Source organism: Nelumbo nucifera, chromosome 6, assembly GCF_055504915.1.
Source record: "Nelumbo nucifera cultivar China Antique chromosome 6, China Antique-T2T, whole genome shotgun sequence".
NCBI lineage: Eukaryota > Viridiplantae > Streptophyta > Magnoliopsida > Proteales > Nelumbonaceae > Nelumbo > Nelumbo nucifera.
In genome coordinates, this window is record NC_142654.1 from 4084437 (window position 1) to 4101912 (window position 17476).

A 17476-nucleotide genomic window follows, 5' to 3' on the forward strand; every position below is an offset into this window, starting at 1 on the left:
TTGGACATGAAATAAAGAAGAAATATAAGTGGAAAACAAACAATTTTATAAAAAAGCAAATATTTTTCCAAAATATGAAAGTGAATGCAAGGAAAATGACATCCAATAAGTCATTCTCCAAGATGATACTGGTCATTTTAGATTCATGTCCTGGTGCAGTGCTCGTAGTTCTCATTATTCAACAAAACAGTGAGGTGTAATTCATTTTCCTCGTATTTTTTGGCCTCATGATTTCATGGGACTAGACGACGGGGGATTGCCTATGAAAAGCTATATCGGATATAATGAAAAGCTGGTTTTCCTCAGCAGACACTTAATCTTGAATTGAAAAGAACTAGGATACTTGTTAATATTTTCACTTAAAAACATTTTGATTTCGGTGAACTTCCGTAAATGATACTTCACACTTTTATTTATGGTCTATGGCACTTGAATACGAGACCGGATCTCCTCCTCACACCTGGCGTCTCACATGCACATCCTACCATGCATTGGTATTCGCGGAAGATGTTCCAAGTGCACGGTGGACGTGCGTGTGAGGCGCCCATTTGTGAGGGGCAGATCCCGCCACCTCGAATACAGAGAAAAAGAACTCGTATAGTCTATCTTCTCTCACATAAAACAAAAGAACTAGTGGCTAGAGCACTCTAATCATTTTACCAAAAAAAAAAAAAAGGTAATCCTACCAGGCCTCCAGCAAAAGCCCGAACCCCTAAGCATTGTTTTTAAGCTGGAAATCAATATGGGTCTGTAATTTGTACAGGGAGATGAGATGATATAAAGAAACAGAAAAAGAAAGATGGGTAGCTCTATGAGTGAAGCATTATGGGTTGAAGAAAGATGTCCCACACTTGCATTTCCAGCCCTCTGGCTCATAATTGGCATACTGGGCACCAACACGATCGGTGGTTGTGGGTGTTTGTATGGCTTGACATGGAGAGCATCCACCACACTTTCCCACACAGCTTGGTGGCCTGGACCCCATTGTGCTCAACCCTTTATAAGCTACTTCATTCATCAACCTTCCCTCCGTGCTTTTGAATTCCTTTAAAAGAAACAGAATCAGATGAGTATGTAATCAGGAAAACCCATTTGTGTGTGTTTGTGAGAGAGAAAGAGATGACTTTTAGTTATACCTGTTGTTTGTGCAACGTAGCTTGTAAAGATGCTGGACTTTGGCCTGTGATTGACCAAGAATAGAAGATCAGTTAAAGTTGTTGAACTTCAGAAGAAAATAAAAAAGAGAAAATGTTTCAACTTTCAAGTAGGTGTTCCGTAAGAACTTGATTTTCCCTCAACTTTCTGTTGCACTTATTTTCTATCAGACCAATCATAGGCTTCAGAAAAAGTTGTGGGAAAAAAAAAAAAAAAAAAAAAAAAAACTTATCAATGAAAGGTGCCGAAAGTTGAAACTAACCTGGGCGACGAGCACCATCATATGTTGCAAAAGGCCTGCCGGTTGCAGAAACCCAACTCACTATCTGCAGAGTCGCTATTACAACAGACCAGATTCTTCTCTTTTGCTCCTTAGAAACCCCCATGATGATGTTGAGGATGATAAATTGATACTGTGTCTCTCAGAGAGAGAGAGAGAGAGAGAGATTTGAATAACTCACAGTTCAACAGCGAAATATGATAGCTGATGATGGGTATGTTAGAAAGTCGAAGGGTCTACTATAAAACAAGTTCCTAGCTCAGAAAGCAATCAGGAAAACATCTATTTATTGATTCATTTTCTAACAGTTTTTCTTTCAGTTCCCCAGCAAGATTTTGCTTTACAAACAAGTTATCCTTCTTTCTTGTCGACGAGTTTAAAATCACCCAAATCTTCTCTTTTGACAACTCACTCGAACACCATATGATTAATCGGTTTTCTCTGTAGTCTGTCCCTCTTCCTCTCTTTTCTCACTTCATACACTCTGTTGTCTTTTCGTTGAGCAAAGGCTAACCCCTCTCTCACTCTCTCTGCTCACAACTCACAAGTATATCTAAACTTGTACCGTTTGAGGTGGTCCCTTGGCTCTGGAAGACAGTTCTTTTTAGGGACTTAAAGCCTATAGAATCACCCCTAATAATAAATAGCTAGGCTGCCAAGTTTGCAGGAACCTTTACAGCTGAATCTTCTGATAATTTCTATTCCTTTTGAAGGAAAAAAGAAGATGCTGTGAGGGAGAAACCAATTATAAAAAGCAGATATGATGCAAAAGATAATGAGTAATCCATCAAAAGAAAGGAAAAGGGTTTGCCACACACAGACAGGTTGATGCATGGGGACTAGTTGGATGACAGCTTGATGAACAAGGACCATTCTCTATCTCTTGGATAACCTCTCAGCTTTTGGGCCAGACTGATAAAACAACAGCAGAAGATTGACTGTTTTTAGACACAGCAGTGTACATGACTGTACTATATAACTATCTTCTATTAATTTTTGGTTTACTAAGCAATAAATGATCCCATTTGTTTGGGTGAGATGGGATCCTGGGAAGCAAGCTTGGCTGGAAAGGGAAAATATATTTACTATATTCAGGGGCTCTACTCTGGGAATTACTTGGAGAAGATGAGCCAATTAAGTTTTCCTTTTCGTGATAATTATCTTCTGTTAGAAAATTTAGTATCCAGAATAAACAACATGAACTGAGAAGTTTCATGAGTGTAATCATCCATGGTGGGGCAAAAGCTAACGGTTCATCAATCAAACAGACCGTGTATGTATCTCGAGCTCCGATAGAAGATTAAGTCAGTGATGAACAGATATATGAATTCATTTCATTGTAGGTAGAGGTTTGTCTTGCGTATAGGTTGAGAATTCAGAGCTAGAGAGACAGTAAATGGAATCCTACCTCTCTCTTTCTCTCCTCGGAAGATGTTGTAAGAAGGACTTGCTACTATCAGCAGTAGTCATCATACGGTAATAAATGAAAAGAGAAAGAAGGCCTCTGCAAACTGCAACAAAAAACAGACGTATATACACAAACCGAGGTGACCCAGTGTCTGCACTGCACCACCAGAGAGAGAGAGAGAGAAAGAGAGAGAATAGCAGGCTGGTCATCTCGAACTTGTCACCTTGAACCAGTGTGGTCATTTGTGTTACTGTTTCAACGCTACACAAGCAAGGAATTAAATTAGAGTTCGCATCAACTGCGGCTCGTTGGGTGATCTAAAACCTTAGTATACTGGACCTGGGGCTATGGTTTGATCAGTCGATTTGATTGCTCTACTCATCTACTGGGCATTGGCTACTGCATTGCATCGCAATTCGCAAGGATAAGCCCACAAATTTGGTTCTAGATCAGATTTTACATTTACAATTAAGGCTGCTTTGATTGCAGGTAGAGGGAGAGGGCAAAGGGGAGACTGATGATTTCCTCGGAAACAAACAATTTTCGTAATCCCTGGTGTTTGATTCAACTTTGAGGTTAAAGTTCAACCTGGATTACTGAGAAAAATGAAACAAACTGACGAAGTTCTCCAGCCAAGAAATGGCCAACCAGCTCAACCCACACTATAGAGAAATCAAATGAAATCAAACAGAGATTTCATGTGAATAAAATAAAAGAGAGGAGAGGAGGAAAAAACATTGTACCAGCAGTACCAACAATATGAAGCCTTTCTGTCTTTTCCTCTTCTGGAACTGCAAGCACACCTTAGCAACAGTATCCTGAAATCCACTGATCAATGACAAGTACAAGATGGCAGTTTCACAATCCAGTTTTGAAAGCTTCCGTTGACACAACCGCCCTGTCTTTATGCAGACGAATGGGCTACACCAAGGGACAAAAGGATGTACTTTTTTTTGTCTCTGGTCTGTACACCAAACCCCGAAAACCCAAATCCCCACCCCCCAGGGCTCAAACCCAACTTAGCACATTTCGGGTGCAAATGTATCTGATCCGATCCGGAGTCCATATAATTTTTTATAAAAAAACATGTAAGTTGAAAAATATTTGTATTTTTTTTGTTTTTCTTTATATAAACTATTATATTTTTCATTTTAATGATATACTAGCATGATCCGTGCAAGATTTGTTAAAAATAAACAATAGGAACATGTAAGAGTATATAATTATCTTACATATCATTTTTAATAATTATCTATATTTTATATATCATTTTTAATATTTTTTTATAATATAAAAATAACAATAATTAATTTTAGATGGGGTTGTTTATCAAACTTAGGGATGACAATTTTCTCCATTTTCCTGATCCCCGTGGGGATTTGCCTCGAATGAGGCGGGGATGGGGATGATTTTCCCTCTGTGGGGACGGAGATAGGGAAATCTTCATCCCCATTGGTGGGGATGGGGAGAGCTCCTTGCTCGGAATGGACTCCGCCCCCCGTCCCATTGGATCCCCGCTAATACATATGTATATATACGCATGCATTTTATATATTATACATACACACATATGTCTGTATGTTAATATTTTTAAAAATATAGTTGAATATATTTGAATCTTTTCTAATAGTATTGTAAATTTTAATTATTTTATTTTTATTTTTTAAATAAAATAAAAAACAAAAACATAATGGTTGACATTATAAAGAATCATGGGGATGGGGATCCCTGTGGAGATAGGGATGGGGATAACTTTGTCCCCGTTAGCGGGGATGGGGACAGGCTCCTCGTCCCCACCCCACCCCACCCCACCCTGTTGCCATTCCGAATCAAATTTATGAAACTAACCAATTCAATTTCTAGTATTTCACTTGGCATTGGTCTAACAATTTCCCAACTCGACTAGGTTGGATCAGTTTTGCTTTGGCCATTTGTAAACTAACTAAAATCGAACGACCCGACCATAGATATGTATTAATATTTTATATTTTAAATATATTTTTTTAATATGGGAAAGTGGGAAAATTCCAATATTTCATAGGCTAAAATAGTTTATAGCATAAATTTAAAATTAAAATTTATTTTTTAACAATGGCATTGTAATTTTTTTAAATTTAAACTTAATTTTTTAAGTTTAAATCTTTTGAACCGACCGAAACCAAAAATTGACCCTAAACCGATATAACCTGAGTGACCAACCCCCCAACCTGACCAGGTTGATTTGGTTGGCCAAATTTAAAAAGCTAAATAATAGTAGCTTAAACTCCAGTAATTATTGAAGATTTTCTATTAAATAACAAAACAAAATAGATTTATATATAATTATTGAAAATATATTTATCACAAAAGGCAATAGATAATTACTAAAATACAATAAATATTAATTTTAGTATATATAATATATAATAAATAAAGATTAAGTTTTTAAAATTATTATTAATAAACAATAACTATTTTGAATGTTATTTTGTAGAATTATTAGTTGGTACAAATGAAATTAGTTATTTACAAAATTATTTATTTATTTAAATAATATCGTTATTTAAATTTTAAAATATTAATTACTTGTTGATTTTAATAATCCATAAAATTATAGTACTATTAATACATAATTTTGTTATTTTATCTATTTAAAATCTAGTTATGTTAAATATGTCGTTATTTAAAATATTTAGTTATTTAACTAAATATTTAAGATCTTAATCTATTTATTATAATTGAAAATTATTCAATAACTATTTAAAATATATTATTAATTGATTTAAAATATTAATTTTAATATTCTGTTATTGAAATATTTAAATAATATTTCATTTTTAATGTTAGATTTTTATTATTTGAATAACATTTATATTAAATAATCCAGAAAAAATCATAATTTATATTGTTTGTACATAATTTAGTGATGAATTTTGTAAAAATGTATAATTATTAATAACATGAATATTATTAAATTGATTATAATTATTTTTGTCTTTTTAATAAATATTTTAAAGTTATTGTATAACTTTGTTAGAATGTTTAAATAATTCTGAATTTTTTTTTAATTCAAACTTTCTTTAGATAGATGTAGATAAAAAAGTGGGGGAGAAGATAAATAAGAATTAGAGATAATTTAGGAGATAAACTCTTTACTAAATTAGAGATAACTTAGGAGAAAGTTGGGGATAGCGGGGGAGGTTGTTTAGGAGAAATTTTAGGATATTAGATTATTTAGGTTATTGGAATGTGGGGAGAGAGAGAGAGAGAGAGAGAGAGATTTTTGGGGGAAAGTAAAGTTTCTAATTGGTAGTTTCGAAAATGACATGGATTAAAAAAAATAAAAAAAGGAGAAAATTTGTAGACTTACTTGTTTTAATATATATTAAAATTTTCAGAAATTAAATCACATAAGATCATATTTGAATATCGGACATCCTTAATGAATTTGGATTCAAATATGATCAGATCAAATCTATAATTTGTATTATCAGATTGGATTCCAATATATCTTGATTCGAATTTGATCCGATCTGATTGCATCCGCAACCCAAACTAAAACCAGGTAGGATTTATGATTCGATCCCCAAGTCTCCGTTATTACCCGCTATTACTTGCAAGAGACTTCACCAATTAGCTATTTAGGATTCTCCCGATCTATACTACTTTAAAAAGCACGAATAGCCTTAAGAATATTTCTGTAATTTTCTAAGGATAAAATTTACCCCTCTATATTGAAATTTATTGATAAAAAATGAGGGCAAATAGGATAATTGGTTATTGATATTAAATGAGTTGAAAAGAGGTAATTTTAAGATATTCAATTCATTCTCATTAAATCCAACCTTTAAGGTATTAACTTTCATTTACATTCATTGAACCATATATTTAAGGCAGCTTTGTTTCTTCTCATCATTAAATTATATTAATTAAATTCATATATAATAAATTAATAATTCCAATAACATAAAAACTTATACTTTGAAAATCTACTTGAAAAATTAGTGTTTTCATCTAGGTGGTGGTAAGAAGTTAAACCACTTTGGGTCAAAAGGGTCAATCCATGTTGCCACAATTAAATCATGAAATTCAAAATTAAATAAAATGCATAAAAATATAAAAATTAAAAAAATTGAGAACATTTTTTACATCATATATTTGACATATTAAACAATAATAAGTATGATAAATAAGTCAAGTTTTTATTAATTATAGAAATGGAATGTAAAATCTATTTTTATACTATTAAAATTAATGTTGTAGATTTAATTAGTAGAATTTAACAATAATAAGCATGATAAATAATAAATGTTTTTATTAATTATGGAAATGGAATGTAAAATTTAAAACCAATTGGAAATAAAACCATTTTCATATTCTATCTCATTAAATTCTACATTTAAGATATATTCTTTCTCATCATTAAATTCTACTAATTAAATCTAGAACATTAATTTTAATATTATAAAAATAAATATTTCAAAAATTTGAAAACAATACCATTTTCTTTCCTCCTAGTGGTTGGTAAACAATTAAACTATTTATGGTCAAATGGGTTAATAAATAATGCTATAATTAAATAATAAAAATTAAAATAAATAAAATATATAATACAAAAAGAAGAATTGGGCATATCTTTTATATTGTATATTCATTATACTAAACAAAAATAAGTAGTAGTTTTATTAATGATGATAATGGAATACCAAATTTAAAATCAAATTATAAATGAAATGATTCCATAGTCAAATAATAAAACTTTTAAAAATAGAAAATAAAAAATAATAACAAAAATTAAAAAAAAGAGAAAATTTGGGCACATATTTAATGTTATATATTTATAAAAATTAAAATATTAAATACATCTCTAATATTATAAATTTATTATATTGAGCAAGAATACGAATTATACATAAGAAATAATTTTATCAATGATGGAAATGTAATACAAAATTTAATGTCAACCTATAAATCAAACTATTTTCCTTTTTGGTAGTGGGTTAGTGGTTTGGGTCAAATGGGTTGGTTTTGATCAATTTACAAATGGCCAAACCAAAACCAACCTGACCTCTGAGTTAGTATAATGGTTGAATTGAAGCCACCTAAAATAATAGAAAACATACTAACTTGGTCTTGGTCAAATTAATCGGTTTGAAAATTATAATTATAAAAACTGAAATAGAATGATAATTATAAAAAAACTAAAATAAAATAATTTAAGAGTTAGCTTTTCTAAAATTATAATAAAAAACTGAAAATTATAAAAAATGATTTATTTATCTACGTTAAATGACTTATATGTTTCATTTTATAATTATATGTAAAATAAAACAATTACATGCCAAAAATGAAAAATATTTACCATTTGAAAAAATAAAAATTTAAAATAAATAAAATTTTCAAAAATTAATAAAAGTTGAAAATTATAATTAGTATAAAGATGGGAAAACCTCACTGAAACCGAAATTTTAGTGAGGCTGCACCTGTTCCGGTCCTTAAACGGAGATTCCAGTCTGATCTGATGCTACAAAATTTGGACATGTTTCAGAGACTGATACAATTAATTGACTCCTACGGTAACTACAAGTGATGAAAATTCTTTATTCGAGTCTGATCTGATGCTTTACTTGAACGAGAGCTCTTCGACTCCAGTTGTTTGATCATTCATTGAAACCGCCGTATTTTACATACTTATGACCTAAAATGTTTAAAGACTTGGGGACATATAAAGAAGGCCCCTCTGCAAATGCAGGGTTGAAAGTTGAAATTTCTCCAACACACTATTGCATTTGAGGTTCCTGAAAACTTGTACAATGGAGGAACTTTTGAAGAACCACATGTTTGCAACTCATGCCATTGCTGCAGCTGGTTCGGTAACGTTAGGGACTGCTCTCACTCATCCACTCGATACTCTCAAAACTCTAGTTCAGGTTTAAACCCTTCTATCTCGTTCGATTTTTGCTTTTGTTATTCTGTTATATTCTTTCGGTTCTGGAATATTATAAAGCAAGAACCCTAGAGTAGAAATTATTTTACTTATTCAAGTGTTAAACAGGTTGGTACAGGACCTGGTAAACAGTTGGTTGTAGCTCAAGCACTGGATAGATTTCGATCAGTGTCAGGGAATTTAGGTAATTCCCATGAAATTCCTTTCTTCTTCGGGTGTATTCTACGTTTCTTTTCTAGTTTTATTTCATACATTTTAATAGTTCAGAGTTCAGACGGTTCACAGAAGCAACACTTGATACGTATGTACACACACCAACACATGTATGTATTTACGTAGATTTAAGTTCTTTAAACGATTATTCATTGATTCCAACCATGGTTCTCTTTTTGTCTGGAAATTAAATGCTCTATCATGCATGATAATTATTCTGTGGATACCTTTACTCCTTGGTACCTGTAAATTTGTATCATGCCATTTTCCTTGAAACGGTCCACAGAAAACAAATCAAATAGGAATGACAAGGAACTAGATGGAAGATATCTGCAGATACACAACAAAACATGTAAAAATGCTTAATAAATGAGTGCATTTTTTAAAGGAATATATCATTGTGGCACATTTTTCTTGGCTGTTTTCTCTATATTTCCTAATCTTCTGCGTTAGTGATAGTCTTATTTAGTGGATATTAGGTAAAAATATGTGGCTTTGGATGGGGAATAATAAGGTTCTATCTTAAATCAAAATTAATTTTCTTGTTCTGCTCCTTCGTTTAAAGGGATAGAAAGAAAATTTGCAAGCCAAAAATGAAAAAAAAAAACTTATAACCAATCTAATTGGGGTTTTATAGAATTCATTTTAAGTAGGATAGGTTTTGAGTGGTGGGTGATGGATTGTATATGCTTTCAGGGGAAGAACTTTTTGCTCATATATTTTCCTTGCTTACTTCCATCTATGCATGGGAGGCAAGTTGTCATTCTTAATGTCTTTTATCCTCCTTTTATCAGTGCTTTGAATCTTCTTATCTCCAGAGCATATTTTAGTTTCCCATTTCCCAGTTGTCAGTGATATTTTATGGGTGTTCGTTATTTTTATTGGAAAGTTCTTCATTGTCTGGGTTGAAGGTATTTCTTGGTACTCCAAAGGGGTGATCTTCTTGTCTTTTGGTCAAATTGGACATAAACAGGGTGGAACTGTATATATTCTCTATGGATTACACTTTGCTAATGAGAATAAACCTCTTAAGCTTATTGCAGAAGGGAACCCAGTGAATGCTATAAAATGCAATAAATATCTCAAGCATGGACTCTAGAGACTCTAGCTCAATACTAACATATTTAACATCTTTGATGTAACCTAGAGGCCTTGTTTGTGTTGGTTTATTGGATGTTTTTATGAGAGACCAGATGGGCTGAAGGTCCATGTGGATCATGGTTAGCAGTTTTTCCCTTGGTTATGGATTGCATCAAGGGCAAGGTTTTATATATAAGCCATTGATTTTATGTGTATCCTTTTTTCCCTCAATATAGTGTAAGTTTTAGAAAGTGGATTTTGATGTTTGCACCTGTTCTAGGTTGAGTGAAAGAGATGGAAAACTTGAAAGTTGACAAAAGTAAGTGGTCATAAAAGTTATTAGACTTGATGGAGCAGTGTAGTATCTGTCTCTCATTCTCCCAAATGCAGAATGAAAGATATCCATGGCTTCTGAACTGGACTAAAATAGGAGAGCAAGTCTTGTGAATTGAAAAAGCCTTTTATGTTTTTGTAAAGACAGATTTGCAAACTGACATAATGAGACACTTTTATGCTAAAAGGTTATTTAATTTTTTGGAATTGCTTTAAAGCATCAAAATAACTTGTACCATTTATACCACCCCCCTTGCAAAGAGAGAGAGAGAGAGGGGGGGGGGGGGGGAGGAAGGGAAATGATTTTTACAATGTTACTCTGTGTTTATATGGCCTTTTTAGATATGTTGTTAGTGGATTTTTTCCTTGGTCTTTAATCATCATTCTTGTTGGATCAATTAAATGCTCCCTTTGATGAATATTGTAGGTTTATATAGTGGTTTGCAATGGTCAACATTGGGGAGGATTTCAGGGTTGGGAGCTCGTTTTGGATCCTATGAACTTCTGACAGCTTTTTATAAAGGTTCTCTCTCTCTCTCTCTCTCTCTCTCTGTGTGCGTGAGTGGGGACGGGCATGCGTGTGTGCGATGCTAACTGGGCTTCAGGCTGGCCTCAGCCCAATGCCTCGAAAAGGAAGATACACAACAAAACACTAAAGTTAGGGCATTTACCTGAATGAAGCAAGGCACAATTTTTGCCAAAATGAATCAAAAAGTTTGATGTATAAGAATATGCAAATCTAGATTCTAAATCAAATAAAAATCATGTAAGCCTCCATAATGGAATAATGTGATAATCCATGACCATATTTCAAAGAAAAACATCGATAATTTAATATAAATAAAATGCTATAATCCAAGATCCACAATTTCATGAAGGCATTAAGAAGGTCAAAATCGAGTTTAAAGTTTCATATTAACCACATAATAGGTAAATCACAAAGTTGAAAAGTCACCACCTGATAACAAAATAAATTTGGTTTAAAAGTTACAATTGTTCAATGCTCAAAGTGTTATAAGCATTCAATACCTGTGAAACTCTTTCCTTCTCTCTCTCTCTTCGTTTGTTTTTTTTTGAATCAGCAAACTCAGCATATCTTTGTGCCTTCAGTTGCATCACTTTAGGTAGCTATGTCTTCAAGCGTTGAAAAGATTTTTTTTTTATTTCTTTTAGAAATTAAGAGATCATTACTAGCACATAATAAAAGGTTATTTAGAAGTTAACAGACCATTACAATGGTGTAAAACACATGGAACATAGAAAGCTAAAAGACCAAAAATATAGTAAGTCTCTTGCCTAGGTCACCTTGCTCTTCACCTCAGGCACACACCTTTTGCATATGGTCTTGCTTTGGTTCAAGCAAGATGCAGACCTCAAAATGCACCTTACCTATGTGCCTAGGTGTGTCTTTCAAAACAATTTTCAGCCTGAAATTTTCATGCACAAACTGAGCATAGCCCAGATCAATGCGCAATCCTAGTCATGTGGGGACAGGAGTCTTCATGCACTGCAAAAAATGCACTCCCTTTTTGTCACAAATGCAAGCACACATTCAAAAACCCTGCTACGGAGCCTGGAAATTAGAAATTTATACAATTATCTCCTGATTTTGTTGTTGTAGGTGATTTGCACTTTATCCTTTCTGATATATGTGCCAATATTTTGCAGATGGACGAGAAGAAAATTATGTAAATGTCTCTGAGGCCCTTTTGGCAGGCATTGCAGCTGGAGCCTTGGAAGCTCTTATTAGCACTCCATTTGAACTTTTTAAACTTCGTTCACAGGTGACTGCAGCTTCTCGCTTTCCAACCTCTAGGTTTGTCTCAGAAAAGCAAGTCACTTCTCCAATGGCAGCAAAATTAATTCGTGGATATACTCCTGACAAAAGGGCGTGGGACCAAACTGTTGGTCTTTTGTCCACCATATCCACCAAACCTTCCCATATGGTTGGTGCCCTGAAAGAGTATCCCTGGATGCTGACCGGATCTGGAAGACCACCGCCTGTTTATGATGTCCAAAGGCCTTTAGATATCATTTCCCTGGAAGGATGGGGTGCCTTGTGGAGAGGTCTCAGATCAGGAGTTGTCCGGAATTGCATCTTTGGTGGTGTATTCTTTTCTAGTTGGCAATTTTTACATATAGCAATGCTTGACAGGAAGGCAATTGAAATGGATCCTCCACCCAGGTTCTGTTTGAGTTTCAGAGTGTTTGCTGCATCATGCTTACTTTCAGTTGCACTCTTAAAACTTGTCTCTGCATCTTCTCTATCTCTCTTCATATCCTAGAAAGTGATCATTTTCTACTTGTTTATAAGTTTGGAGATCAAATGTTTATTTTTCCATAAATTGATCCTTATTCTTAAAATAACTACTCGCAAGAAAAATATCATGTCATTGAAATATCAAAATAACAGATTACAGAGGCATTGGTTAGTTGTGCATAAAGCATTTTAGAATCCATATGGCTAAGTTTCTCAATTGCAGGTAAAAATCGACCCTAAGATGTAGATTTCATTAACCATGTACTGCTTTTATTTTTATGTTTGAAACTCATGTCTCCATAAACATTTTCAGCTTAACACCTCTGAATCAGTTCTTTTAAAGACATTCTTTGACTTCATACTTGTTGTTCCATGCTTTGTCTTGTTTTATTTTATTCTGGTTTCTTAGCTTATCTTTTTCTATTGATCTTTGTGATTATATTCTTAAGTTGTCCAAGTTTACCTTACTCTATTGTGATCTGTTTGCATTAGCAATTATTTTCTGGCTTAAAACTTATAATATGCTATTCATGGGATTAGAATTTGACAATAACAAGCTTTTGGCACTTCTAGGGTGGGTCTATCTTAAACCATTGTGGACCAATTTTGTCACCATCTTGGATGCTTCAGTATTTTGTCTCTGTGTGCATTTGTTTTCATTGTTTTAAGAGAGCAAGGTGCGAAAAAAAGGCGCAAGGGCCATATCTTTTACTTCAAATAGACAAATAGCTAATGTGATGTTTTTTTGATAGGAATAGCTAACGTGATGTTAAACATTATGCATTCCTGATTCTATGAGCCACCTTTGTACCAACCCCCTTGAGGCAAGCCCAAACAAGCCCAAATCAGGGTCTTAATTTCTTAATCCCTATAGAAAGGTTTTTATAACTTTAAGTGTATTTTAAAAATATCTTTTATTAGGATGAATGGATGAGCAACATTATAAATATGGGGTTTTTGGAGCTTCGGCAAGTGAGTGAACCAGAGTGGAGAGAGACCTTGATATGGACTTGTTTGGGCTTTCCTCAAGGAGCTTGATTGGGGGCTCCAACCCAGCTGCTACGCATAAAAAAAGGAGAAAAAAATGCACAAATTTTCAAAAGGCGCGCAACTGGGCTGAAGCGCAAGGTACACTAGGCATGCACCTTTTGAAAGTGCTTTGCCTGGGACCTAAATGAGGTGGATACCCTAAAATGTGCCTCACCTGTGCGCCTAGGCATGCCTTCTAAATCACTGGGTGTATTAATATAACCTAGGCCTTGATCGATGTTAATCTGACTAACCAATCAGTTAGACTTGTGCATTCAAAACTTGATCCAGTCCAAGGTTGTGATAAGTTCAAAGTGTCTATTATTTGTTTCATTGTGTACAACAAGTTAAAAAATATCCAGGATCAGTAAGCATGACTAGTTGTGCAACACCAATCCCTAACTTAACATGACCTAGCCCCATCAAGGTCTGAACAACATCAAAAGCATGTTGACCTGAGGTTATTATTGCCTGATTAGGTACTATATACATGATTATCCCTCTACCTCTGAATGGGCAGTTTTATAATTGCTAGCTTTGTGAATTGCCTGAACCCATGGCTTTTGAGCCATCCTTATTCTTGGATAGACATTCAGCTGAGTAGGGTTTCCTACATTTGGGCTTAGTCATATCTTTCTCTTTATCATGATGATGCCATAATATCTGAAGACTGAAGCATGTGATCAGTCTACACAGTTCTCTGAAGCAGTCCCTTGTAATGACAGTATTGCAGAGACATCATGACACAGCTTTCATAAAACTGGATGCTGAGAATACTTCCGGGATGGAGGCTTTCATTGTGATGGTCGGATTTGTTTTATTGTGCTACTTGTGAGTTTAGCCTATACAAGACAGGCCTAATAATGTAGGACTCACTAGGACAATACACTCAAAAGTGAGATTTAACATGAAAATTCAATTGGGTAACTTGCTTAGTTTTGAAAATTGAAGAGATTTAGTTGGGGATTATGGATGGTGCAAGGTTTTAGAGTGTTTAGGATGAACTGGTTAGGTTTAATGGAGGCTCCAGTATGAAATTCCAGAAGATGCATACTTTCATGAGGGTGTAAGTAGAAACTTAAATGACTTGTTCCAGATAAAATTTTGGGCTGAAGCTTTGTATTTATATTGGGCTATTGGAGTCATGTGGAAGGAAGTTTTATTAGATTGTGGATCTGAATAGTTTGGAAAAACTTTAGCTGTTGGGGGCCAACAGCCTATGCTGTTGAAAGAATTTCTGGAAATGCCACATTACCATGAGAATGGGTAAATTAGTAATTACATATTAATTTATTTTGACTAAAAACCAAAGGATGGGCGTGAATAGGTGAACTGCCCAGAATGTGCCCAGCCCAGAAACTGTCTCAACAGCCTATGCTGTTGGGCCCCAACCGCCAAAGTTAACCCAAATAGTTTGGGCACAAGTCCCAAGGAGAATATCTAGGGTGTTAGGGGGATTGAGACAAGTCAACTTAGGTGGCCCGTGGGCCCAACCTATCTTGGTTCTTTTCATCTTGCCAACCTGATCCTTATTAAGATATATTACTTAATTTTATTGGAGGGAACTGTCTTTGCATATTTGTAAACTTGCTTTTATGTTAATATTTGAGACCTAACTGTAATCTGAGGATCCTGCTTTTGGCCCCTGAGTTCACAGGTTTTTTCTTTTATTTAGGTCCATTGAAGAAATTGGCCCCGTCTCCCCTTTAACTGCTAGTGTTGCAGCTGGAATTTCTGGTTCAATGGCTGCAGCTACTTCTCACTGTTTTGACACTGCAACAAGTCGATCACAGTGTATTGTGATACCCAAGGTTTGCAAAATTGCTTTCTTAATGTTGAGATTCTATTTCACGATTTCTTCTTTTTCCCCCCCCTCGAGGAAGCCATATTGGAAAAAAAATATTATATTTGCATTATCATGACTACGGAGCTTCTTCAGACCTCCTAGCATATATGAAACATGATAACACTTGACAGTTAAGTTCTGTCAGGGTTGGTTTCTCCAGGGTTTTTGATGTTACTCCCAATATTGTTTTGGGTTCATCGTTCTTCACTATATATCAAGTTAACCTGGAAAGCTTTGGTAGTGTTATTCGGTTTACAATTGAGTCTGTTATTGATTGGACTCCGTGTTAATGAAATGTGGTGTTGATGAAACAAAAAATTGATTGGACTCCGTGTAATGGAACTTTTAAAGTGAATCTTTAATGTTTTCCATCACTCCCTCCCGTGTAAAGACCACACTAAGCAGATTTTACTTTTCCTCTTTTTTCCTGTTGTAGTTAATGTTTTATTAGATTAAACACAAGTTGTTTTTGACCATTATACCATATGAACCTACATAAATGATGAGTCAAAATTGCAGTTCTTTTTACTATTTTCATAATTGTAATGCTTAATGTGGTTGAAATATCATTTGCAGTATGTTTCCATGGAGAGGAAATTTCTGAGGTGGAGACAGCCAGGGTATTGGATTGAGAGGGTTTCAGGAATCCACCCTGCAGATAGGAGCCTCCTGTTTCGTGGGATATGGTTGCGGATGGCCTGCAGTGGGTTTGCATCCTTTATAATTGTAGGAAGCTATTTTTTGGCTGTTGATCATCTTGTTACGAGGTGAATGAATTACTGAACCCATATGGCCGCATGTTTCAGCAGCAGCAATAGAAGTTGGATGCTTTTCACAGATCCAAAATTTCGTAGGATTTGGTTGCGGATGGCCCGCAGTGGGTTTGCGTCCTTTATAATTGTAGGAAGCTATTTTTTGGCTGTTGATCATCTTGTTACGAGGTGAATGAATTACTGAACCCCTATGGCCACATGTTTCAGCAGCAGCAATAGAAGTTGGATGCTTTTCACAGATCCAAAATTTCAGATAGGAGTCTCTTACCTATGGACTGAAGCACATTGATCAACATTATAAATTGTGGAAGAGAAATGCTACGAATGAAACATTGTTTTCATTTTGTGGATCATGTACCATACGCCACTCAGAAAATGAAACATTGTTTTCATTTTCTGAATATTTGAACCTAAAGTATGACAGCATTACAGAAAAAAGCCATTAGAGTCAAGGTTCAAAGTATTGGAAATGTTAAATGTATTGGAAAGACAATTTTAAGAGACATCGGGATACATCTTGGATACCATGTGTATCTTAGAAAATTTAAGATACATAGATAAGCTTGGGAACACTATAAATATTTTAATAAATCATAAAAGTTACATAACAACACTAAATATAAGACCCCAATGAAGTGTATATACATTAAATTAATATACTTTAATAGTTTTATGAAAAAATATATTATAGTTAATCGTGCTTTCATTACAAACCTTTTGCTTAACTATAATTTATAAATTATAGTTATTAAGTTTTAATGTTTTATGGGATGGGAAAAACCCAACTCTCCTATCCAACCATAAATTATGCATTAGCACAGCTTTAAGTGATAATTAATAATTATTTATTATTTAAACAATAATTATTTATTTTTTAAAAATTATAAAATTAAATAAACATTATATAATATATTAAAAAATAGTTATTAAAGAAGAAATTTCAATTGCTTTGTAGATATGATAGATCATCCATAGGATTATAATATATTTGATCATTGTTATCAAATGATAAAATATAATTAATTATTTTTTAATTCTAAAAATAAAAAAAAATAAAAAAATAATTATTAAAGAAGAAATTTCAATTGGTATGTGGATATGATAGATCATCCATAGAATTATAATATATTTAATTGTTGTGATCAAATGATAAAATATAATTAATTATTAATT

At 33.7% G+C, this 17476-nt stretch overlaps 2 protein-coding genes across 3 annotated transcripts; one reads left to right on the plus strand and one right to left on the minus strand.

The window, feature by feature from the left end:
- Window positions 1-675: 675 nt before the first annotated feature.
- On the minus strand, window positions 676-1678 carry LOC104586662 (EPIDERMAL PATTERNING FACTOR-like protein 6). Its single transcript, XM_010243960.3, has 3 exons — window positions 1418-1678; window positions 1137-1180; window positions 676-1045 (listed from the first exon to the last, which is right to left on the minus strand). Exons 1-3 carry the CDS (start codon window positions 1539-1541, stop codon window positions 824-826), a joined length of 390 nt encoding a protein of 129 aa, XP_010242262.1. The 5' UTR covers window positions 1542-1678; the 3' UTR covers window positions 676-823.
- A 6597-nt stretch (window positions 1679-8275) lies between these two features.
- LOC104586661 (Mitochondrial substrate carrier family protein) lies at window positions 8276-16644 on the plus strand. Of its 2 annotated transcripts, XM_010243958.3 has the most exons (6): window positions 8285-8752; window positions 8878-8953; window positions 10823-10918; window positions 12064-12580; window positions 15360-15495; window positions 16107-16644. In XM_010243958.3, the coding sequence occupies exons 1-6, from the start codon at window positions 8636-8638 to the stop codon at window positions 16299-16301; spliced, it is 1137 nt and encodes a 378-aa protein (XP_010242260.1). In that variant the 5' UTR covers window positions 8285-8635; the 3' UTR covers window positions 16302-16644. The 2 variants fall into 2 exon arrangements, with proteins under 2 accessions (XP_010242261.1, XP_010242260.1); XM_010243959.3 differs by lacking the exon at window positions 10823-10918 and having other exon boundaries at window positions 8276-8752.
- Window positions 16645-17476: the final 832 nt, after the last annotated feature.